Here is a 26,514-nt window from a genome sequence, read left to right on the forward strand (position 1 = left end):
ACATAAAGAGATAATAATAATTCTCTTAACTGACGCATAAAATTTACTCATATGTTAAAATAATTACAATTCCTCTGCTCGTGAAAATTAAGCGAAACAAGAGCTCTTGTTTTCACATATGTTTAGATCTTGTTACTGATCTCTCTTAAATGCATATTTTACACATTTATTATGGTGCATGTCTGATACAGTGTAGTAGTATAATGTAGCTAGAAACATGATATAAATGCTGTATCGTTATATAAATGTTGTACAGCTGGTTATGCTATATATTCATGTATCATATGTGTCAGGTCGCACAAAGTGGAAAGATTACTTTAGCGTTGAGCTTTCTTCTCTCCTGATACTCAGTCATGTAATCTGTGTACTTAACTGTGTGGACTGTGACCCCGCAAGGGATTCATTTAAAAAAGCCTCACATCGGACTCATCTTTCGAGCGGTGTCAGTGGGCAATGATGTTAACACTATCTTATTTGTCTGTATATTCAACTGTGAAGTGAGTAAGTATGGTTTTACGCCGCTTTTAGCAATATTCCAGCAATATCACGGCGGGGGACACCAGGAATTGGCTTCATATATCGTACCCATGTTGGGAATCCAACCTGGGATTTCGGCGTGACGAGCGAACACTTCAACGACTGGGTTACCCTGCCGCCACTCAACAGTTACGACGCGTATATAGTCAAAAATTGTTATTGTAGTTTATATTATTGTCAGGGTGTTTACATTTGTATCTATCCTGTTTGTTTTATGTTAAATTTGGAGATAATAGTAAATATTTCATTTTGTAAGATTTGCGATATGCTCTGGTGAATGGATGTACGGAACATTCATTTGAAGATGTAGGGCTTTCATTTTTCCGATGCGGGACTCTCTTGTCTCCAAGATAGGACTTTTTTTTCTCGTATGTTTGAACGTGGGAAAAACGTAGGCAATTGCAATCACATATAGGAGATACGAAAGTCCAACTTAGAAGAGAGGAAAGTTCTAAGTAGAAGATAGAAAGTCCTACATAAAAGATAGAAACTCCTACGGAGAATATAGAAAGTCCTACGTAGAAGATAGAAAGTCATACAAGGACAGGCCGTCTCTGAGTTAATATAATGTGTCTTGGTGAGGTGAAAAAAACGGCATAATTTTACATTGAACAACCATGCCTTATTTTATACAAGATGATCAGTCTGTGACAATCTGATTTTATGATAAATATTTTTGTACGTGACTGTCCATTTCTCCATGCACAAATACATAAACCGAATGCGCAGTGGGTGTGACACAGCTAACATATTGTGTCTCATTGTATCCTGCACAGTTTATTCATGTTTTCATCATTCATGCATTCGTTATTTATTTACAGGCCACTGAGATGTAGCTGAATATCATAGAATGTGGAAACAGTCACTCACGAATAAGTGACAGAGCTGTGACAGTGAAACAGTTGAGGCAGAAAACAATACTCACTCACACATGGTATTTAACATACCTCACAATTGAAACATGCTATATCGTGACACGTCACAAGTTAGTCAAACAGTCATTCAGATGAACTAAAAACAAGGAGTGAGCAGTAACCGTTGTTTCTAACAGTTTTTCAATGGATTTTATGATAGGACAAAAGTAGAATAAATTCATGCCAGGCATTTACCAAACGGAAAAAGGTGATGACAAACAATAACGCCAAACATAATACACGTCGTGAGGGATACGGCTCTCTCGAATTTTCAAAATTCATATTGACCAACAAATTAAAATACAGATTAATTTTTCGGAGACCCCTCTCATCGCTGTCTGATTGCATGATTTGAACCCCTGAACTTAAGAATTTTTTACTTCAAAAGTTGGCACCGCATGGGAAAACAGTGTGTCTTTTGAAGACAGTTAACATTGTTTTTGCGCGATAGGATACTTGGCCAATACGTGTACGGTCACATACATGTATGTTTATTTAAAACGATGAATCCGGCACGAAATACAATCGAAACTAAGGTTCAAAATTTGGCAACATGTGAACTTTACCTAGTGAAGTTAGGTAACATGCACATTGCCAGGCAAGGTAACAACAAGTACCATCTTTTAACTTCTTTTGGTATGGCGCGGACGGGGACCGATCCCCGGACTTTTAGCTCCCTTGGCGGACTCTCTCCCACTAGACCACGGAGGCGGTCCTCTTTACAGATAATTCATCTGCTGTTTGGCATATTTGTCAAATAAGAGATTATGACAGAATAGTTCGAATTCCTTTAAACCAAATAATCATATTTGTTATTGGGTTATTCTTTGATTATTGTCGAACCAACCCTGGGAGTCAGAATGGCGATCAATCCCATTCTCCACTAAGCAACCCCTTTGCCCCATATGATTATTTTGGTCTCATCGCAAACACACATAACATGTAACATAAGTTACAGCGAGAAATTATGAGACTTGTTAAGAGACTTTGGTTGGTTGGTTAACGCCGCACTCAGCAATTCTTCAGCAATATGACGGCGGTCTGTGTATAATCGAGTCTGGACCAGACAATCCAGTGATTGATATCATGAGCATCGGTCCACGCAATGGGGATCGATGACATGCATCAACAAAGTCAGCGAGCCTGGCTATCATAATGGAAAAACATTGATTCATATTCTATATCCAAATATGATAATAATATTCTGTTCAGCCATTTCGCGGATAACTCACATACATGAGAGTAACTCACTCAGGTTGCAAAATGTCGACAGGTATAATATAGACAAAAGATGCCTGTTTGTATTACAGTCCCCGGCAGCGTGTCAAGGTGGAAGTGTGAAAAACCTGTTGTCCAGCCGTCGAAGGAAATCCGCTGAAGTCGTATCCTCGCACTCTTTTGACTGTGAGTCAAAAACACACGTGAATAGAGAAGGAGTTCTGATTGAGGTCATCAATGTGTAAGTCTTAGTTATTGCCTCATGCAACATTACTTTAAAACGTTCTCCAGAACTACCAGAAAACTCAGGAAGCAATGTCCAAGGCGTCAATGCCTGTCAAGGTCATACAGAAAAAGTCTACGAGCTTTCCCAGCGGTTTCCAATCCATCTTTTGGCAATGCCAAAGTGAGTTATAACAGTGAAGCCTACCATCCCCTGGTGGCTCTTCTTCCAGACTTTCACAGATAGTAATTACCTTTCATACAAACTCATACTCCCAAACACGTCTCAAATGGAGGTTGAAATCGATGAAAGTTCTTCTGTGTACACTGAAACAGCAGCAATTACGTCACGATTTTTCGGTTTGTTGTTTAACGCCGCACCCAGCAATATTCAAGCTACATGACGGCGGTCTGTAAATAATCGAGTCTGGTCCAGACAATGAGCATCGATCCAAGCAATAGGGATACAATTACATGCATCAACCAAGTCAGCGAGCCTGGCCACCCCGATGCCGTTGGTCACCTCTTTCGACAAGCACAGTCGCTATTTACGAGACGCATTGGTTCTTGAAGACCTATTCTAACCCCGAATTTTCCACGGGGCACATCGTAAGTAATATTTAGCATCATAACTTAAGAGTAAAAGTAGGAAAACCCTAACATGATGTTTTTCCGTCCACACATTGCACACAGGTAATTAATGTCATTCATACAAAGTCATCCAATGAAGGTTCTGCATTGAGTTTTAGTACATTATGTTAATCCAAGGTTGTTCGTTCTCGTTAATAAAGAGGTACCTCTTTCAAATATGTGTATGAATAGCAGCATTTTCATCGCATAATATTACATACTTGTTTAAGTCCAGAAGCAGAAACACACATTCTTTTTAAGAACCGCAAAATAAAATGGATTTTTTGTGTCCCCATGTGTGTAAATTTCACCCTCAGAATCCTTTGCTTGAATAATAATGAGCTGGAGCACAAAATGGCCCCAGCTGTATCCATCTATCTGCCTTGTGTTGTTACCTTGTCCGATCAATTTCTGGAAATAAAATAGTACAAAATGTCCGTCATCTTTTATAAATGCATTTACACGTCGTCTTGTACATCTGTATACTGGCCTGCTGATCCCAATTGCCTGGATCGATGCTCATGGTATTAACCACTGGATTGTCTGGTCCAGACTGGATTATTTACAGACCGCCGCCATATAGCTGGAATATTTCTGATTGAGTCGTAAAACAACCAACCAACTAACTGATAATGTACGATGTGAAGAACGTCCTTCTTCTGTAATAGGCAGGGAGGGAGACAACAGAAAATAATTAAACTGAGGTTCAAAATTTGGCACCACGTGAACTTTACTCTACCTTGCGAAGACAGGTTACTTGCACAGAGAGTTCTTTGTGATAGGATACTTGTCAAATAAGGAAACAGTCACATATGCTATCTTCAACTTTACCTCATTAAACCGATGAATCCAGCTGGAAACAGTCACACATTGGCTCGAAATACACTCACACAGACGGATATAAAGGACAAATTGGAGTTTTATGCTAGGTAATTCCCGCTTCATCCAATTAGTTGGATTTATCGAATTCTTCAACTTCGTTAAATGAAGCTACTAGAAGTTTTCCAATTATTACGGCAATATTTTTATACTTGGTTGGACTTTATTACTCAACTGTCATTGGATGCAGATCTTGCAAGCTTGCAGTGTATGAAGCAATCAAACCACATCTGTTTCAGTCTGGAATATTATAACGTGCACTACGTTATCAGTGTGTGAATTGACTTTAATACTGCTATCAATTGTATTTCAGTTGAATAGTGGCGTCAGATTATGTTTGAACGGCCATGTTTACACATTTGTGTAGCATCACCCGGGTTTTGAACTCTGTTTTAATGAAAAAATAATATGAATATCCGTGGGAATTGGCAGTTTTAATTATATACCCTTAAGGTCAGGGTGATGCTATATTTGGCTCAAGATTGATTATTTACACACTGCAATAACATACCTGGAATATTTGTTTTTCGAGTTGACTTACGCTTACACAAGAGAAAATACTATGAATATGCTTCGGAACACAAATAATAATCATCGATTCAATCTCAATTAAAACGTTCATACAATCAGATTACAGCATACATTTCCGGGCAATCAGGCTCAATGTAAGTTGACATGTCTCATTGTAAGTTGACATCGTGGATCATCGCTCACTGGTTTGTATTGTCCAGACTTGATTATTTACAGGCCGCTGTCAGAAAGATGGAATAATGCTGAGTACGGCATTAAACAATACATATAAAGATTGCTACACCTCATGATTTGCCGGAGCTTACTGTCAGATGTTCGAGGAAAATCCTCAGTGTTTCTTCTCATCAGATAAGCTTCTCCTACATGTTACTGTGATGATGTGGATTGAAAACATCGCTCTGCCAAGACAAGGCTTTCACTTCACAGAGTGATTACCTTTTTTGACTAGTTTGCAAAACAGTTTGCTAAATGAAAGCATAATAAGTCATGGCAGACTAAGATCTGTAAAGAGTGACTTTATTATACATCTGGTTTGCATATTTACATTGAGGGCTGTTTACAAGATTATCTTGTGAAGGATTGATAAATGGAGAGTCAGCCGTCAAGAGTACCAAGAAAAAGTACCAGGACGGGGAAGACACCTTTAAGCTCTGGACCTTCCTGCCATGACAACATAAATCTGCCTTTTCCACATTCAGGTAACATGTTGATGGAAAGAACAGAGAGTTAGCCTTCAAAACAGGACAAGATATCTATTAACATTGTTTTGGTTTGGTTTCCTGTTCAACGCCGCACTCCGCAATATTCCAGCTATATGACGGAGGTCTGTAAATAAACGATTCTGGACCAGAAAATTCAGTGATTGACATCATGAGCATCAATCCATGCAATTGGGATCGATGACATGCATCAACCAAGTCAGCGAGCCTGAACACCCGATCCCGTTAGTTGCCTTTTACGACAAGCATAGTCGCCTTTTACAGCAAGCATGGGTTGCTGAAGACCTGTTCTACCCGGATCTTCACGGGTCTGGACCTTCCTGCAATGACAAACTTAACAAAACATAACTCCACCTTTTCCAAATTTAGGTTACATGTTGATGGAAAGATCAGAGAGTTTGCCTACAAAACAGGACCAGATATCTGTTAACATTGTTTATAATTGGATGTGATAATGGTGATGTGTAAATGCCATAACTTGCTATAGGGCTGCAATCATTCCAATGTGGCCTAAAACATCAACTCACTTTCAAAATAACTTTCGACCCGTGAAGGTCCAGGTAGAGAATTGGTCTTCAGTAACCCATGCTTGCCGTAAGAGGCAAATAACGGTATCGAGTGGTCAAGCGCGCTGACTTGGCTGATACATGTCATCGTATCCCAATTGTTTACATCGATACTATCATTGGATTGACTGGTCTAGACTAGATCATTTACAGGCCGCTATCGTGTATCTTGGAAATTGCCAAGTGCGGCGTTGAGAGTGAGTGAGTGAGTGAGTTGGGTTTAACGCCGCTTTAACATTATTCCACTTATATCATGGCGTGTCAGCTTAATGTGGGATGAAAGCCCGAAGTGATGCAGGTCTCAGACGTTTACCACTTCGGTGAAACCCACGAGCACGGGTATGGTGCTGACAAACCTAGAAACATAATCGGGGTGAACCGGGATTTGAGCCCACAATCATAGGTTTCTGGCGTGTCATGGGAGACGCAACTCTACACAGCGAATCGCGGCGCCTTAGACGACTGGGCCACCGGAGCCCCCTGCGGTGTTAAGAAAGCTTCACACAACAAACTCAAGTTTGACGATTTGTGTTTACAAACATGAGTTTGTGTGTGAACATTACAAAAAAAGTTTGCCAACTAGTTTGTTCCCGTTATATAGCTGGAATATTGCTGAGTGTGGCGTTTGAGACCGAACCCAAAAAAATACTTTCGCATTTTAATTTTGGATTCAACACGTAATAATGCATCTTCAAAACAGTTGACTTTATTGGTTTGCACTTTATTGCCAATGTATGTGATTAAGAGGTATTGTTAGTAATAGAATATACATTTAGAAGAGCAACTATTCATACACGTTTTGTCAAATCCCTTTCCAATCTGGTACAGTACAAATGTTACTTGAAATTTCAGTCGTGGATTGGCAAAACAACACCAGCAGTTTCTTGTGGAAGTAACTTTACTCATAGTAAACCACAGGTAAAGTAAATGGCCAGGTTGTCGCAGTGAATGTTGCAGTCGAAGTCGGGGGTATTAATGAGTCCTGCTCACATTTTGCCATGTTTTTGTTATGAAAAAATAAATCTTTATTGGGAGAAGGATGGTTATGGTAGACATTACATGAGCATCTATGCACCTGGATCTATGATATTTTCACATTTCGAAGACTTAATAGAATACATGTACCATGATCGACACAATGAGGGAATATGACCAATGACGCACTATATCCTGATAGGGAAACCAACCATACCGGTGCTCGTGGGTTTCACCAAAGTGGTAAACGTCCTGGACCTGCATCACTCCAGACTTTCTTCTACTGTACTGACACGCAGTGATATAACTGGAATACTGTCAACATCATCAGTTGTAAACCCAACTCCCTCACTCGACAGGAAAACCCAAGTACGAACCAATAAACTTTCTTCGGATTTTAGGAACTCTTCTGTTTTTGCCCTGGACCAAATTGGTAAGTAGTCGCAGTGAGCAAAGTAAACATTGCTTGAACATCATTCTGTCTTGCCACTCATTTTGTGAGACATATTTGGTGAATATTTCACTTGTTGAAATAAGTGTGGCCAGACTTCACTCAAACCATTTCAATGAACAAAAAACCTGCCGTTGTATTCACCAGTTTCCCCAATAAAGTCTGTAAGCATAGTACTCTCTTTCATTGTACTGACAGACCGTAGTTCCTAATTTGGCTTCCATCAAATGTCTAGTCAATAAGTGGGTGTTTTCCATTGAATGTTATCAGACACTCAAAGCCATGTTTTCACCTCTTTCGCACGGAGTAATTACCTCCGAGTTTCGCATGTTAGTTCCAAGCACGTTTGGAGAGCCATTTCAGATTAATGGAGCATCACTTCGGAGAACTGAGCTATTGAAGGATAAACAGATGATAGCCATGTCTGGGAAAACAACGAGATTATTATTTGCTTTATTGTATATGTACTCAGGGCACAGTCGCACGAATTCATGCTTCGATAACCAATGCTGGTGTAATGTGATTGTCTTGACACACAGGTCCATAGCTGTCAAAGATGATTCGCAAAAAAATTTCTCAGCCATTCGCGATTTGCTTAATGAATGTAAAATGTGAGTATTTGATTTCTTGTCTGAAAATTCATTACCACATGGAAACCCCTCAAGTGTTGTTATTTAAATTTAGTAAATTAATAATGGAGTGGAAACTATATTTGTTTGTTTGGCAATATACCAGCTAATTGCATCCAGCCTCTAAATAATCGAAGAAACATCATGATGTGGAAATTAACAGAAGGAGTATTTCAATCGTACAAAGATATCATCCTCCTCGGTTTTTGTCTGTGATTGGTCATTCTCAGGGCAATAGTTATGAAATTTAATATTTGCCTTCAGCAACAGATAACCTATTGAGAACGGACCACACTACGATTGCTAAGTTGGTAGCTACTTCCTGCTTACAAAGACATGTCAGTAAACTGTGAGAAAACCCGTGTGTGTTGTTATCGGTTGTGTGAAGAAGGCTACAACAGCTTGATGTGTCAAATGTCTTGAGGCCTGTTTGCCGTACCAATGTTGAATGCACTTGTTTCATCGATTATTCCACTGTGGGATGCTGAGCCTCTGAGGGACATATTCGTTAAGCTTTTTAATACAAGATGCATGGACTGAACTTCTCGTACGATACATGGTAAGCTTTTTAAGCGTTGTTTTTTTTTTTGGGAACAGCTGTCGGAAATGCTTTAAAAGTTTACTTCCGAACTCCGACCATACCGTCAACACTATCGATCTAATAACAGCATTACAGCTCGGCATTAAGCGGTTTAAACAAGGACTGGTCGGCTCGGAGTCAGTATACTGTGTCTGAGTGGGGTATTCATGTTAAACTGTGGCATGGTATCTCATTTGGCTAGCACTATAAATCGGCATCAGCCGGACTAGTACAAGCAGCATGGAGTGACATGGAGCTGTGTGATGAATGTACCTGATTACCAAAATGAAGTGAGTTTGTTTTTACAGAAAACGTTTAAAATAATATAACACATGTAAAAATTATACTGACATCAGTGTTGTATTACAATCACATGGACGTGATATAAAGACATAAAATGGTACAAAATGTCAAATATCTCGTGTTTTACAACCGGTGTCACTTTGTACAAATACAATCATTCAACAGATACAGATTCTGCTTGTTTGATTTATTTTTCAAAACTGAACATCACTCAAAATATCAAACTAATAGTTCTTGTCAAGAACACGATTCAGTCAAGTAACGTTTCGTGTACAACAATAAATACCCGCACACGGAAATAGATTATGAAGACGTGAAAGTAAAAGTATGGTTGTATTTACTCCTTAATTTCTTTAACACAAACCTGTTTTTGAGAACGTTGAATAATGATATGTGTCTTCTTACAAATTCTAGAAATATGCATCTGCCGCCTGAACGTATCTTTAAATCATATGACTACATGACGATACAATGCATGGTATATGAGTGTGATTAAATTATTTTGTGAAATGCCACGATAATTGTCAGTGACGCATCACTTCTAAAGCTGATCCGGGGTAACATCGGTCTTCAGCAATCCATGCTTGCCGTAAAAGGTGACTATTCTTGTCGTAAGAGGCGACTAACGGGATCGGGTGGCCAGGCTAGCGCTCGCTAACTTGTTTGATGCATACACAATACCAGCAGTGTCTGATGACAGTTAATTTTCAGAAAGTAAACAACAGGCAACGAAAATAGCCACGTCGACTTATGGTAGACACTGCTGACATTTAGCTGAATATCTGACGAAATACCTTTATGTTTATTTTCATGAAAATTAAAGGTCTACTAGTTGTCTTCCACACAGAGGGAAAAAATTGGCAGGTTTAACAAATATTCTTGGGTCATAGGGTGACCTTCATCTCTGATGGTTCTGGAAGACATCACATGCTTATCCATTTTAGGGCACCTGTTCTCTGACACTTTGTGACATTCTATAGACTTAATGAAACACGTTTTAATGCATATATGTGTGTGTGTGTGTGTGTGTGTGTGTGTGTGTGTGTGTGTGATTGGATACACTTGTTCGGTTTCGTGACTTAATTCTTTGCGTGTCATTCAACAGTGTGTCTCTGAACAGTACTTTTGCGGCAAGGCATGGCAACTTGATGTAAGATGAAATCCCGAAGTCATACATGTGTTAAATGCTAACCACTTTTTGTGAAACCAGAACGAGTTCGTCCGGGCCAATGCACCCCTGAAAACACGCTATAATAGCTTACTGTTTTACTTCAACAAAGAAAAATAATATAAAAGTGACACTTGAAACGATCGTGATTTGTTTATTTTCGCAAGGGCTACTTGTTGCGGACAAGACTATTCACAAGGATTCGCTGAAACCAATTCAATGTAAGAATGAAACGCTGCAAATCTCTTCACCTACTTCCCCAATAGAGAAGAAACGCAAAGAACTCTCTCACATCCATACATTGCACTGACAGATCTACCTTCCTAACTGGATTTCGATCATGTGACAAGCTGGATGTAGAAGATAGAAAGTCCAACGTAGAAGATAAAAAGTCCAACGTAGAAGATAGAAAGTCGAACGTAGAAGATAGGAAGTCCAACGTAGAAGATAGAAAGTCCAACATAGAAGATAGAAAGTCCAACGTAGAAGAAAGAAAGTCCTAAGTAGAAGATAGAAAGTCCAACGTAGAAGAAAGAAAGTCCAACGTAGAAGATAGAGAGTGCTACGTAGAAGATAGAAATTCCTACATAGAAGATGGAAATTCCAACGTAGAAGATAGAAAGTCCTACGTAGAAGATGGAAAGTCCAACATAGAAGATAGAAAGTCCTACGTAGAAGATGGAAAGTCCAACGTAGAAGATAGAGAGTGCTACGTAGATGATAGAAAGTCCTACGTAGAAGATGGAAAGTCCAACGTAGAAGATAGAAAGTCCTACGTAGAAGATGGAAAGTCCAACGTAGAAGATAGAAAGTCCTACGTAGAAGATGGAAAGTCCAACATAGAAGATAGAAACTCATACAAGAACTGGCCGCCTCATAGTCAATATAATGTGTCTGGGTGAGGTAAAAAAAAAACGGGCATAACGTTACATTGAACAACCATGCCTTATTCAACATCAGATCTGTAATTTGTAACAAATCAAACAAGGTGATCAGTCTGTGACAATCAGATTATATGATTAATTTTTTTAAAGTTTTACCATGCACAAATACATTAACCGAATGCGCAGTGGGTGTGACACAGCTAACATATTGTGTCTCATTGTATCCTGCTTGCACAGTTTGTTCATGTTTACATCATTCATGCAGCTGAATATCATTGAATGTGGAAACAGTCACTCACGAATAAGTGACAGAGCTGTGACAGTGAAACAGTTGAGGCAGAAAACAATACTCACTCACACATGGTATTTAATATACCTCACAATTTAAAAATGCTATATTGTGACACGTCGCACGTTAGTCAAACAGTCAGTCAGCTGAACTAAAAAGAGGGAGTGAGCAGTTACCGTTGTTTCTAACAATTTTTCAGTGGATTTTATGATAGGACAAAAGTAAAAGAAATTCATGCCAGATATTTACGGAACGGAAAAAGGTGATGACAATCAATAACACCAAACATAATACACGTCGTGAGGGATTCGGCTCTCTTGAATTTTCAAAATTCATATTGACCAATAAATTTAATACAGATGAATTCTTCGGAGCCTCCTGTAATCGCTGTTTGATTGCATGATTTGAACCCCTGAACTTAAGAATGTATTACTTTAAAAGTTGTCACCGCATGGGGAAAACAGTGTGTCTTTTGAAGACAGTAAACATTGTTTTTGCGCAATAGGAGCGCAATATGATACTTGTCAAATACGTGTACAGTCACATACATGTATGTATACTAAAACGATGAATCCGGCACGAAATACAATCGAAACTGAGGTTCAAAATTTGGCACCACGTGAACTTTACTCGATCTTGTGAAGACAGGTAACTTGCACATTGAGTTCTTTGTGATAGGATACTTGTCAAATAAGGAAACAGTCACATATGCTATCTTCAACTTTACCTCATTAAAACGATGAATCCAGCTGGAAACAGTCACACATCGGCTCGAAATACACTCACACAGACGGATATAAAGGACAAATTGGAGTTTTATGCTAGGTAATTCCCGCTTCATCCAATTAGTTGGATTTATCGAATTCTTCAACTTCGTTAAATGAAGCTACTAGAAATTTTCCAATTATTACAGCAGGATATGTTTGTACTTGGTTGGACTTTATTACTCAACTGTCATTGGATGCAGATCTTGCAAGCTTGCAGTGTATGAAGCAATCAAACCACATTTGTTTCAGTCTGGAATGTTATAACGTGCACTACGTTATCCGTGTGTGAATTGACTTTAATACTGCTATCTATTGTATTTCAGTTGAATAGTGGCGTCAGATAATGTTTGAAGGGCCATGTTTACACATTTGTGTAGCATCACCCGGGTTTTGAACTCTGTTTTAATGAGAAAATAATATGAATATCCGTGGGAATTGGCAGTTTTAATTATATACCCTTAAGGTCAAGGTGATTGCTATATTTGGCTCAAGATTGATTATTTACACACTGCAATAATATACCTGGAATATTTGTTTTTCGAGTTGACTTACGCTTACACAAGGGAAAATAATATGAATATCCATGGGAAAACACATAATAATCATCGATTCAATCTTAATTAAAACGTTTCATACAATCAGATTACAGCATACATTTCCGGGCAATCAGACTCGATGATTTGGTTGACTGTCTCATTGTAAGTTGGCATCGTGGATCATCGCTCACTGGTTTGTATGGTCCAGACTTGATTATTTACAGGCCGCTGTCAGAAAGATGAAATATTGCTGAGTACGGCATTAAACCATACATATAAAGATGGCTAAGTGTTCAACACCTACACCTCATATTTAGTCGGAGCTTTCTGTCAGATGTTCGAGGAAAATCCTCAGTGTTTCTTCTTATCAGAAAAGCTTCTCCTACATCTTACAGTGATGATGTAGATTGAAAACATCGCTCTGACAAAACACGGCTTTCACTTCACAGAGTGATTACCTTTTTTGACTAGTTTGCAAAAGAGTTTGCTCAATGAAAGCACAATAAGTCATGGCAGACTAAGAGCTGTAGAGAGTGACTTTATTATACATCTGGTTTGCATATTTACGAGGAGATTATCTTGTGAAGGATTGATAAATGGAGAGTCAGCCTTCAAGAGTATCAAGAAAAAGTACCAGGACGGGGCAGACACCTTTAAGCTCTGGACCTTCCTGCCATGACAAACTCAGCAAATCATAACTCCTCCTTTTCCAAATTTGGTATACATGTTGATGGAATGAAAAGAGAGTTCGCCTACAAAACAGGACCCGATATCTATAAACATTGTTTATAACTTGGATGTGATAATGATAATGTGTAAATGCCATAACTTGCTATAGGGCTGCAATCATTCCAATGTGGCCTTCAACTAGAGAATAGGTCTTCATTAACCCATGCTCGCCGTAAGAGGCAAATAACGGTATCGAGTGGTCGAGCTCGCTGACTTGGCTCATGCATGTCATCGTATCCCAATTGCTTACATCGATGCTATCATTGGATTGACTGGTCTAGACTAGATCATTTACAGACTGCTATCGTGTATCTTGAAAATTGCCAAGTGCGGCGTTAAGAAAGCTTCACACGAGAAACTCATGTTTGACGATTTGTGTTTACAAACATGAGTTTGTGTGTGTGAACATTGGTAAAACAGTTTGCCAACTAGTTTGTTCCCGTTATATAGCTGGAATATTGCTGATTTTGGCGTTTGAGACCGAACAAAACAAATACTTTCGCATTTTAATTTTGGATTCAACACGGAATAATGCATTTTCAAACAGTTGACTTTATTGTTAGGCACTTTATTGCCGATGTATGTGATAAAGAGGTATCGCTAGTAAAAGAATATACATCGCTAGTAGCAACTATTCATATAGATGTTTTGTCAAATTCCTCTTCCAATCAGGTACAGTACAAATCTTACTTGAAATTTCAGTCGTGGATTGGCAAAACAACACCAGCAGTTTCTTGTGAAGGTAACTTTACTCATAGTAAACCACAGGTAAAGTAAATGGCCAGGTTGTCGCTGTGAATGTTTCAGTCTAAGTCGGGGGTATTAATGAGTCCTGCTCACATTTTCCATGTTTTTGTTATGAAAAAATAAATGTATACTGGGAGAGGGATGGTTATGGTAGACATTACATGAGCATCTATGCACCTGACCTATGACATTTTAACATTTCACAGACTTAATAGAATACATGTACCATGATCGACACAATGAGGGAATATGACCAATGATGCACTATATCCTGGTAGGGAAACCAACCATACCGGTGCTCGTGGGTTTCACCAAAGTGGTAAACGTCCTGGAACTGCATCACTCCGGACTTTCTTCCACAGTACATTGACACGCAGTGATATAACTGGAATACTGTCAAAATCATCAGCTGTAAACCCAACTCCCTCACACGACAGGAAAACCCAAGTACGAACAAATAAACCTCCTTCGGATTTTAGGAACTCTTCTGTTCCTCCTGGACCAAATTGGTAAGTAGTCGCAGTGAGCAACGTCAACATTGCTTAAACATCATTCCGTCTTGCCACTCATTTTGTGAGACATATTTGGTGAATATTTTACTTCTGGAAATAAGTGTGGCCAGACTTCACTCAAACCATTTCAATGAACTAAAAACCTGCCGTTGTATTCACAAGTTTCCTCAATAAAGACTGTAAGCATAGTACTCTCTTTCATTGTACTGACAGACCGTGGTTCCTAATTTGGCTTCCATCAAATGTCTCGTCAATAACTTGGTGTTTTCCATTGAATGTTATCAGACACTCAAAGCCATGTTTTCACCCCTTTCGCAGGGAGTAATTACCTCCGAGTTTCGCATGTTAGTTCCAAGCACGTTTGGAGAGCCATTTCAGACTAATGGAGCATCACTTCGGAGAACTGAGCTATTGAAGGATAAACAGATGATAGAAATGTCTGGGAAAACAACGAGATTATTATTTGCTTTATTGTATATGTACTCAGGGCACAGTCGCACGAATTCATGCTTCGATAACCAATGCTGGTGTAATGTGATTGTCTTGACACACAAGGTCCATAGCTGTCAAAGATGATTCGCAAACAAATTTCTCAGCCTCTCGCGATTTCCTTAATGAATGTAAAGTGTGAGTATTTGAATTCTTGTCTGAAAATGCATTACCACACGGAAACCACTTAAGGGTCGTTATTAAAATTTAGTAAATTAATAATAGAGTGGAAACTATTTTTGTTTGTTTGGCAATATACCAGCTAATTGCACCCAGCCTCTAAATAATCGACGAAACATCATGGTGTGGAAATTAATGGAAGGAGCATTTGAATTGTACGAAGATATCATCCTCGGTTTTTGTCTGTGATTGGTCATTCTCAGGGCAATAGTTAAGAAATTGAATATTTTCCTTCAGCAACAGTTAACCTAGTGAGAACGAACCACACTACCATTGCTAAGTTTGTAGCTACTTCTTGCTTACAAAGACATGTCAGTAAACTGTGAAAAAACCCGTTTGTGTTGTTATCGATTGTGTGAAGAAGGCTACAACAGCTTGATGTGTCAAATGTCTTGAGGCCTGTTTGCGGTACCAATGTTGAATGCACCTGTTTCATCGATTATTCCACTGTGGGATGCTGAGCCTCTGAGGGACATATTCGTTTAGCTTTTTAATACAAGATGCATGGACTGAACTTCTCGTACGATACATGGTCAGCTTTTTAAGCGTTTTTTTTGTTTTGTTTGGAGAACAGCTGTCGGAAATGCTTTAAAAGTTTACTTCCGAACTCCGACCATACCGTCAACACTATCGATCGAATTACAGCCATAGCTATTTACTCAGCTCAAATGGGGCAAAAGAATTCGTTGCTTGGTTTGTTGTTTAAAGCTACAAACTATATGAAGGCGGTCTGTAAATAATCGACTCTGGACCAGACAATCCAGTGATTGATATCATGAGCATCAATCCACGCAATTGGGATCGATGACATGCATCAACAAAGGCAGCGAGCCTGACCACCCGATCCCGTTAGTCGCCTCTTACGACAATCATACAGCAAATAAGTAATGAAAGCACAAACTGACATTTGGTTAAACAAGATAGTTTGAATTTACATGAAAAACAGATGTTGAAAACAAAAGTTTGTTGTCATGCTGTGCCTGAGGGAACATTAAAATGCTATGAATAATGAATGTGCTGTCTCTCTTTTCGTTTTTGCCACAGCACCAACGTTTCATGTTGGCATAAGTTGCACACAGTGTATACATCTGTTTATTTCTGATAAAGTATTCAAGGAACACTGATGAATATCTCCAATATCAAAGTCTTCACTTCAATTTGTTCAATGTTAACAACTTCGGACTAATGTTATCTTTCTGTCCACTCTCTCTCTGTTTCCTTTTTAACTGCTGACACGCGATACGATGAAGCTTTTCCTAACAGACAGACAGCTCCATTCTCAGTGTCTGGCAGTAAATTGTTCTGCAGTATATAGTATTTCTTCCCAGAGGAATCTCATAGTTCAAAAGTTATCAGATGTGTGTTGAAGATACGTCAATAGACTTCACATACCCTACACTCTGATGAATGTGTCTACAGGCTGTCCGTAGACCCATGACACTGTGGCTATGTGATAGATGTGTGGGTTCAGATACGTCACACATTCCCCATTATTTCAGCTGCGACTGTTTGCCAGCTTTCTTGTAAAGCCGGGAGGTCGGATAGCCTGGTGGTTAAAGCGTTCGCTCGTCACGCCGGAGACCCGAGTTCGATTCTCGACATGGGTACAATGTGTGAAGCCCATTTCTGGTGTCCCTCGCCGTGATATTGGAATATTGGAATATTGCGGCGTAAAACCATACTCACTCACTCACTCTTGTAAAGCTATTGCCATTAAGACATAGGTTTGTGAATTGTTTCTATCGTATTTCATGTAGTATCCCTGATTGACCTGATGTCCACAGAAGTCTTTGTAGCTTGCTTTATACCATCAACACATCATGAGCATTGTCATTCCTGAAGACATTCGAAATATAAAATACAGATGAATTCTTCAGAGCCTCCTGTAACCGCTGTCTGATTGCATGATTTGAACCACTGAACTTAAGAATTTATTACTTCAAAAGTTGTCACCGCATGGGGAAAACAGTGTGTCTTTTGAAGACAGTAAACATTGTATTTGCGTAATAGGATACTTGTCAAATACGTGTACAGTCACATATATGTATGTTTAGTAAAACGATGAATCCGGCACGAAATACAATCAAAACTGAGGTTCAAAATTTGGCACCATGTGAACTTGACTCTACCTTGTGAAGACAGGTAACTTGCACATTGAGTTCTTTGTGATGGGATACTTATCAAATAAGGAAACAGTCACATATGCTATCTTCAACTTTACCTCATTAAACCGATGAATCCAGCTGGAAACAGTCACACATCGGCTCGAAATACACTCACACAGACGGATATAAAGGACAAATTGGAGTTTTATGCTAGGTAATTCCCGCATTATCCAATTAGTTGGATTTATCGAATTCTTAAACTTTGTTAAATGAAACTACTTGAAAGTTTTCAAATTATTACGTAGGATATTTTTGTACTTGGTTGGACTTTATTACTTAACTTCATTGGATGCAGATCTTGCAAGCTTGCAGTGTATGAAGCAATCAAACCGCATTGGTTTCAGTCTGGAATGTTATAACGTGCACTACGTTATCAGTGTGTGAATTGACTTTAATACTGCTATCTATTGTATTTCAGTTGAATAGTGGCGTCAGATTATGTTTAAAGGGCCATGTTTACACATTTGTGTAGCATCACCCGGGTTTTGAACTCTGTTTTAATGAGAAAATAATATGAATATCCATTGGAATTGGCAGTTTTAATTATATACCCTTAAGGTCAAGGTGATGCTATATTTGGCTCAAGATTGGTTATTTACACACTGCAATAACATACCTGGAATATTTGTTTTTCGAGTTGACTTACGCTTACAAAAGAGAAAATAATATGAATATGCTTCGGAAAACAAATAATAATCATCGATTCAATCTCAATTAAAACGTTCATACAATCAGATTACAGCATACATTTCCGGGCAATCAGGCTCAATGTAAGTTGACATGTCTCATTGTAAGTTGACATCGTGGATCATTGCTCACTGGTTTGTATTGTCCAGACTTGATTATTTACAGGCAGCTGTCAGAAAGATGAAATAATGCTGAGTACGGCATTAAACAATACATATAAAGATGGCTACACCTCATGATTTGCCGGAGCTTACTGTCAGATGTTCGAGGAAAATCCTCAGTGTTTCTTCTCATCAGATAAGCTTCTCCTACATCTTACTGTGATGATGTGGATTGAAAACATCGCTCTGCCAAGACAAGGCTTTCACTTCACAGAGTGTTTACCTTTTTTGACTAGTTTGCAAAACAGTTTCCTCAATGAAAGCATAATAAGTCATGGCAGACTAAGAGCTGTAGAGAGTGACTTTATTATACATCTGGTTTGCATATTTACATGGAGGGCTGTTTACAAGATTATCTTGTGAAGGATTGATAAATGGAGAGTCAGCCGTCAAGAGTACCAAGAAAAAGTACCAGGATGGGGAAGACACCTTTAAGCTCTGGACCTTCCTGCCATGACAAACTTAACAAAACATAAATTCGCCTTTTCCACATTCAGGTAACATGTTGATGGAAAGAACAGAGAGTTAGCCTCCAAAACAGGACAAGCTATCTATTAACATTGTTTTGGTTTGGTTTGTTGTTTAACGCCGCACTCTGCAATATTCCAGCTATATGGCGGCGGTCAGTAAATAAACGAGTCTGGACCAGAGAATCCAGTGATTGACATCATGAGCATCAATCCACGCAATTGGGATCGATGACATGCATCAACCAAGTCAGCGAGCCTGAACACCCGATCTCGTTAGTCGCCTTTTACGACAAGCATAGTCGCCTTTTACGGCAAGCATGGGTTGCTGAAGACCTGTTCTACCCGGATCTTCACGGGTCTGGACCTTCCTGCCATGACAAACTTAACAAAACATAACTCCACCTTTTCCAAATTTAGGTTACATGTTGATGGAAAGATCAGAGAGTTCGCCTACAAAACAGGACAAGATATCTGTTAACATTGTTTATAACTTGGATGTGATAATGATGATGTGTAAATGCCATAACTTGCTACAGGGCTGCAATCATTCCAATGTGGCCTTAAACTTCAACTCACTTTCAAAATAACTTTCGACCCGTGAAGGTCCGGGTAGAGAATAGGTCTTCAGTAACCCATGTTTGCCGCAAGAGGCAAATAACGGTATCGAGTGGTGAAGCTCGCTGACTTGGCTGATACATGTCATCGTATCCCAATTGCTTACATCGATCCTATCATTGGATTGACTGGTCTAGACTAGATCATTTACAGGCCGCTATTGTGTACCTTGAAAATTGCCAAGTGCGGCGTTGAAAGTGAGTGAGTTGGGTTTAAAGCCGCTTTCACATTATTCCACTTATATCACGGCGTGTCATCTTAATGTGGGAGGAAAGCCCGAAGTGATGCAGGTCTCAGACGATTACCACTTCGGTGAAACCCACATGAGTTTGTGTGTGAACATTACAAAAACAGTTTGCCAACTAGTTTGTTCCCGTTATATAGCTGGAATATTGCTGAGTGTGGCGTTTGAGACCAACCAAAAAAAATACTTTCGTATTTTAATTTTGGATTCAACACGTAATAATACATCTTCAAAACAGTTTACTTTATTGTTTTGCACTTTATTGCCAATGTATGTGATAAAGAGGTATTGTTAGTAATAGAATATACATTTCGAGGAGCAACTATTCATACACGTTTTGTCAAATCCCTTTCCAATCTGGTACAGTACAAATGTTACCTGAAATTTCAGTCGTGGATTGGCAAAACAACACCAGCAGTTTCTTGTGGAAGTAACTTTACTCATAGTAAACCACAGGTAAAGTAAATGGCCAGGTTGTCGCAGTGAATGTTTCAGTCGAAAACGGCGGTGTTAATGAGTCCTGCTCACATTTTTCCATGTTTTTGTTATGAAAAAATATATGTATACTGGGAGAAGGACGGTTATGGTAGACATTACATGAGCATCTATGCACCTGGACCTATCATATTTTCACATTTCGAAGACTTAATAGAATACCAGTACCATGATCGACACAATGAGGGAATATGACCAATGATGCACTATATCCTGGTAAGGAAACCAACCATACCGGTGCTCGTGGGTTTCACCAAAATGGTAAACGTCCTGGACCTGCATCACTCCGGACTTTCTTCCACAGTACACTGACACGCAGTGCTATAACTGGTATACTGTCAACATCATCAGTTGTAAACCCAACTCCCTCACTCGACAGGAAAACCCAAGTACGAACCAATAAACTTTCTTCGGATTTTAGGAACTCTTCTGTTTTTGCCCTGGACCAAATTGGTAAGTAGTTGCAGTGAGCAAAGTAAACATTGCTTGAACATCATTCTGTCTTGCCACTCATTTTGTGAGACATATTTGGTGAATATTTTACTTGTTGAAATAAGTGTGGCCAGACTTCACTCAAACCATTTCAATGAACAAAAAACCTGCCGTTGTATTCACAAGTTTCCCCAATAAAGACTGTAAGCATAGTACTCTCTTTCATTGTACTGACAGACCGTGGTTCCTAATTTGGTTTCCATCAAATGTCTCGTCAATAACTTGGTGTTTTCCATTGAATGTTATCAGACACTCAAAGCCATGTTTTCACCTCTTTCGCAGGGAGTAATTACCTCCGAGTTTCGCATGTTAGTTCCAAGCACGTTTGGAGAGCCATTTCAGACTAATGGAGCATCACTTCGGAGAACTGAGCTATTGAAGGATAAACAGATGATAGCCATGTCTGGGAAAACAACGAGATTATTATTTGCTTTATTGTATATGTACTCAGGGCACAGTCGCACGAATTCATGCTTCGATAACCAATGCTGGTGTAATGTGATTGTCTTGACACACAGGTCCATAGCTGTCAAAGATGATTCGCAAACAAATTTCTCAGCCTCTCGCGATTTGCTTAATGAATGTAAAGTGTGAGTATTTTAATTCTTGTCTGAAAATGCATTACCACACGGAAACCACTTAAGGGTTGTTATTAAAATTTAAGAAATTAATAATAGAGTGGAAAGAATTTATTTTTTTTGGGGGGGGGGGTGCAATATGCCAGATAATTGCTTGCAGCCTCTAAATAATCGACGAAACATCATGGTGGGTAAAATAACAGAAGGAGTATTTCAATCGTACAAAGAAGTCATCCTCGTATTTTGTCTGTGATTGGTCATTCTCCGGGAAATAGTAATGAAATTTCATATTTACCTTCAGCAACAGATAACCTTGTGAGAAAGAACCACACAACTATTGTCAAGTTGGTAGCTACTTCTTGCTTACAAAGACATGTCAGTAAACTGTGAAAAAACCCGTTTCTGTTGTTATCGATTGTGTGAAGAAGGCTACAACAGCTTGATGTGTCAGATGTCTTGAGGCCTGTTTGCGGTACCAATGTTGAATGCACCTGTTTCATCGATTATTCCACTGTGGGATGCTGAGCCTCTGAGGGACATATTCGTTTAACTTTTTAATACAAGATGCATGGACTGAACTTCTCGTACGATACATGGTAAGGTTTTTAAGCGGGTTTTTTTGGAGAACAGCTGTCGGAAATGCTTTAAAAGTTTACTTCCGAACTCCGACCATACCGTCAACACTATCGATCTAATTACAGCATTACAGCTCGGCATTAGGGGGCTAAAACAAGGACTGGTCGGCTCGGAGTCAGTATACTGTGTCTTAGTTGGGTATTCATGTTAAACTGTGGCATGGTATCTCAGTGGGCTAGCACTATAAATCGGCATCAATCCGGACTAGTACAAGCAGCCACACACACACACACACACACACACACACATACACATGCATGCACGTCGCTAAATAAGTGCAATAATCTTGGACGCGGCGTTAAACCCCATTTCACCTCACCTCTAATTACAGCCATAGCTATTTACTCAGCTCAAATGGGGCAAAAAAATTCGTTGCTTGATTTGTTGTTTAAAGTCGCACTCAGCAATATTCCAGCTATATGACGACGGTCTGTAAATAATCGAGTCTGGACCAGAGAATCCAGTGATTGACATCATGAGCATCAATCCACGCAATTTGGATACCATGACATGCATCAACCAAGTCAGCGAGCCTGAACACCCGATCCCGTTAGTCGCCTCTTACGACAATCATAGAGCAAATAAGTATTGAAAGCACAAACTGACATTCGGTTAAAGAAGATAGTTATAATTTACATGAAAAACTGATGTTGAAAACAAAAGTTTGTTGTCATGCTGTGCCTGAGGGAACATTAAAATACTATGAATAATGAATGTGCTGTCTCTCTTTTCGTTTTTGCCACAGCATCAACGTTTCATGTTGTCATAAGTTGCACACAGTGTATACATCTGTTTATTTCTGTCTGATTAAGTATTCAAGGAACACTGATGTATATCTCCAATATCAAAGTCTTCACTTCAGTTTGTTCAATGTTAACAACTTCGGACTAATGTTATCTTTCAGATCCACTCTCTCTGTTTCCTTTTTAACTGCTGACACGCGATACGATGAAGCTTTTCCTAACAGACAGACAGCTCCATTATCAGTGTCTGGCAGTAAATTGTCCTGCAGTATATAGTATTTCTTCCCAGAGGAATCTCATAGTTCAAAAGTTATCAGATGTGTGTTGAAGGTACGTCAATAGACTTCACATACCCTACACTCTGATGAATGTGTCTACAGGCTGTCCGTATACCCATGACACTGTGGCTATGTGATGGATGTGTGGGTTCCGAGACGTCACACATTCCCCATTATTTCAGCTGCGACTGTTTGCCAGCTTTCTTGTAAAGCCGGGAGGTCGTATAGCCTGGTGGTTAAAGCGTTCGCTCGTCACGCCGAAGACCCGAGTTCGATTCTCAACATGGGTACAATGTGTGAAGCCCATTTCTGGTGTCCCCCGCCGTGATATTGGAATATTGGAATACTGCGGCGTAAAACCATACTCAATCACTCACTCTTGTAAAGCTATTGCCATTTAGACATAGGTTTTTGAATTGGTTCTATCGTATTTCATGTAGTATCCCTGAGTGACCTGATGTCCGCAGTTGTCTTTGTAACTTGCTTTATGCCATCAACACATCATGAACATTGTCATTCCTGAAGACATTCATTTCTTTAACCCGTGAAGATCCGGGGTAGAATAGGTCTTCAGCAACCCATGCTTGCCGTAAAAGGTGTCTAAGCTTGTTGTAAAAGGCGACTAACGGGATGGGGTGGTCAGGCTCGCTGAATTTGTTGATACATGTCATCTATCCCAAGTGCGTGGATCGATGCTCATGATATTAATCCCTGGAATGTCTGGTCCAGACTCGATTATTTACAGACCGCCGTCATATAGCTGGAATATTGCTTAGTGCGGCGTTAAACAAACAACAAACAACATTTCAGTATATATATTCATCCGCGAGAAAAAGCAATGTCGTTATCACCAGCGCTGAGAATAGTTTCCCCGCGCCGTTATTAAAATAGACTATCTAATATAAGAACATTTTATAATGTTGAATGTGATATTTTCCATACCTATTATGTCTTCAGACAGTCTTTGATGCTATTAGTTATCAGTCATATATACGCATGGAGTAACATGGAGCTGAGTGATATATGTACCTGATTACCAAGATGAAGTTAGTTAGTTTTGTTTTTTCAGAAAACGTTTAAATAATATAACACATGTAAAAATTAAACTGACATCAGTGTTGTATTACAATCACATAGACTTGATATATTAGACATAGAATGGGTCAATTTACTCCCTCAATTTGTCAAATATTTAAAAATACTCCGAACAAATACAGAAACAAAATGTCACATATTCCTGTGTTTTTCATATGAACAATTACTTTTCCTTTGCATGTGTTTGTGGTGGGTACCACCGAGGGAATGGGATACGCCCACCTTTTCACAAACATTTGGTATCAAAGGGTATCATTTGATAGTCATTAATAAGCACATGCTCATGATAAGTCGGAATCGTACAGTAGACTCTGCCTTTAACTGAAATTTCTTATTATTCTGGAAAGAGCTTTGACACTTATAATATACATATATGAAAATATATATTTACATCTGGTGATAATGTGGGGACTTTGTGATGTTATGGGTTTTTCTTTTGAGCATTAACCTCAGAATTGGTGATGATTAAAAGCGATGTTGAGAAAGGAGGTAAATGTAAAAGGATGAAAACGAAACAATGAATTTATTGATAGTGAGTGAATGAATTGGGTTTAACGCCGCTTTTAACAGGATTCCAGGCATATCACAGCGTGTCAGCCCGAAGTGATGCAGGTCTCAGACGTTTACCACTTCGGTGAAACCCACGGGCATGGGTATGGTGCTGACAAACCTAGAAACATAATCGGGGCGAAGCGGGATTCGAACCCACAATCATAGGTTCCTGGGACGCAACTCTGCAGAGCGAATCGCGCGCCTTAGACGACTTGGCCACCCGTGCCCCAAATTTATTGATAGAGCAATTATAAAAATCATGTTCATGAAGCTTACAAATTCATCTGCCGCCTGAACGTATCTTTAAAGCATATGACTACATGACGATACAATGCTGGTATATGAGTGTCATTAATTATTTTGTGAAATGCCACGAAAATTGTCAGTGACGTATCACTTCTAAAGCTGATCCGGGGTAGAATAGGTCTTCAGCAATCCATGCTAGCCGTAAAAGGTGACTATTCTTGTCTTAAGAGGCGACTAACGGGATCGGGTGGTCAGGCTCGCTGACGTGGTTGATGCATACACAATACCAGCAGTGTCTGTTGACAGTTAATTTTCAGAAAGTAAACAACAGGCGACGAAAATAGCCACGTCGACGTATGGTAGACACTGTTGACATTTAGCTGAATATCTATATTGAAGTTTAATTGAATTATGTTTTGGCTGTATGTGATTGAGTGTGTGTGTGTGTGTGTGTGTGTGTGTGTGTGTGTGTGTGTGTGTGTGTGTGTGTGTTTGGATAGGCATGGCAACTGGATGTAAGACGAAAGCCCGAAGTCATACATGTGCTAACCACTTTTAGTGAAATGCACCCCTGAAAACAGCTGTAATAGCTTACTGTTTTACTTCTACAAAGAAAAAGAAAAATTATCTGAAAGTGACACTTGAAAAGATCGTGATGTGTTTATTTTCTGAAAGCCTACTTGTTGTGGACACGACTATTCACAAGGATTCACTGAAACCAATTCAATGTAAGAATGAAACGCTGCAAATTTCTTCACATGTTTCCCAAATAGAGAAGAAACGCAAAGAACTCTCTCACATCCATACATTGCACTGACGGATCTACATTCCTAACTGGATTTCGATCATATGACAAGCTGGATCTTTTCTCATTGAATGTTATGAGCCATGTTGTCACCTCTTTCGCACGGAGTAATTACCTCAAAGTTTCACATGTTAGTTCTAAGCACGTTCGAAGAGCCATTTCAGATTAATAGAGCAGCACTTCGGAGAACTGAGCTTTTGAACAGATGGACAGATAATAGCCATGTCTGGGAAAATAACGAGATTATTATTTGCTTTATTGCATATGTATTCAGGTCACAGTCGTATATATTCAAACTTCGATAACTAATGCTGGTGTAATGTGATTTGCTGGCCACACATGTCCACTGCCTTCGGAGATGACTGACTGAAATCATCCCTTTGGAAAGTTTTGCCAGTTGATTTGTCATTCTCAGGGGAATAGTTAAGCAATTCTCCTACAGCCACAGTAAACCTTGTGAGAAGGAAGCATCACAAAAAGTTAGTTACAGCGTTTCATGTAACATGTATTTTGTTACATGTTAAGCTTTAAGCTATTGTTGACTTCAGGAACAACTATCGGAAATGCTTTACGAATTCATTTCTTATCTCTTGGCGAACTGTCAAAATACTATCAATACCATTACAGCCACAAAACATGTTACACGTAACATTCACAAGCTCAAATGGAGTAAGATCGATCACACAGCAAAAAGTTTGAATCAAGGAGGTGAGGTGATTGACCCTTTGCTATCTCAGAAACGAACCAAGTCTGAGACCTGTGAAATGACTGGAATTCTGTTAAAACATTTTTTTTTA

At 39.2% G+C, this 26,514-nt stretch overlaps 1 protein-coding gene across 1 annotated transcript in view; it reads left to right on the forward strand.

Annotated features, from left to right (window-relative positions):
* Nucleotides 1–2,984: 2,984 nt before the first annotated feature.
* LOC124140808 (uncharacterized protein DDB_G0290685-like) overlaps nt 2,985–26,514 on the forward strand; it is an 82,899-nt gene continuing 59,369 nt past the window's right edge. The window contains exons 1-2 of the mRNA XM_046508583.1: nt 2,985–3,075; nt 10,851–11,201. Of these exons, the coding sequence (XP_046364539.1) occupies nt 2,985–3,075; nt 10,851–11,201 (442 nt within the window). The remainder of the gene's footprint in view (nt 3,076–10,850; nt 11,202–26,514) is intronic.

Source organism: Haliotis rufescens, unplaced genomic scaffold (assembly GCF_023055435.1).
Source record: "Haliotis rufescens isolate VD_foot unplaced genomic scaffold, xgHalRufe1.0.p SCAF_141, whole genome shotgun sequence".
In the NCBI taxonomy this organism is placed as follows: domain Eukaryota; kingdom Metazoa; phylum Mollusca; class Gastropoda; order Lepetellida; family Haliotidae; genus Haliotis; species Haliotis rufescens.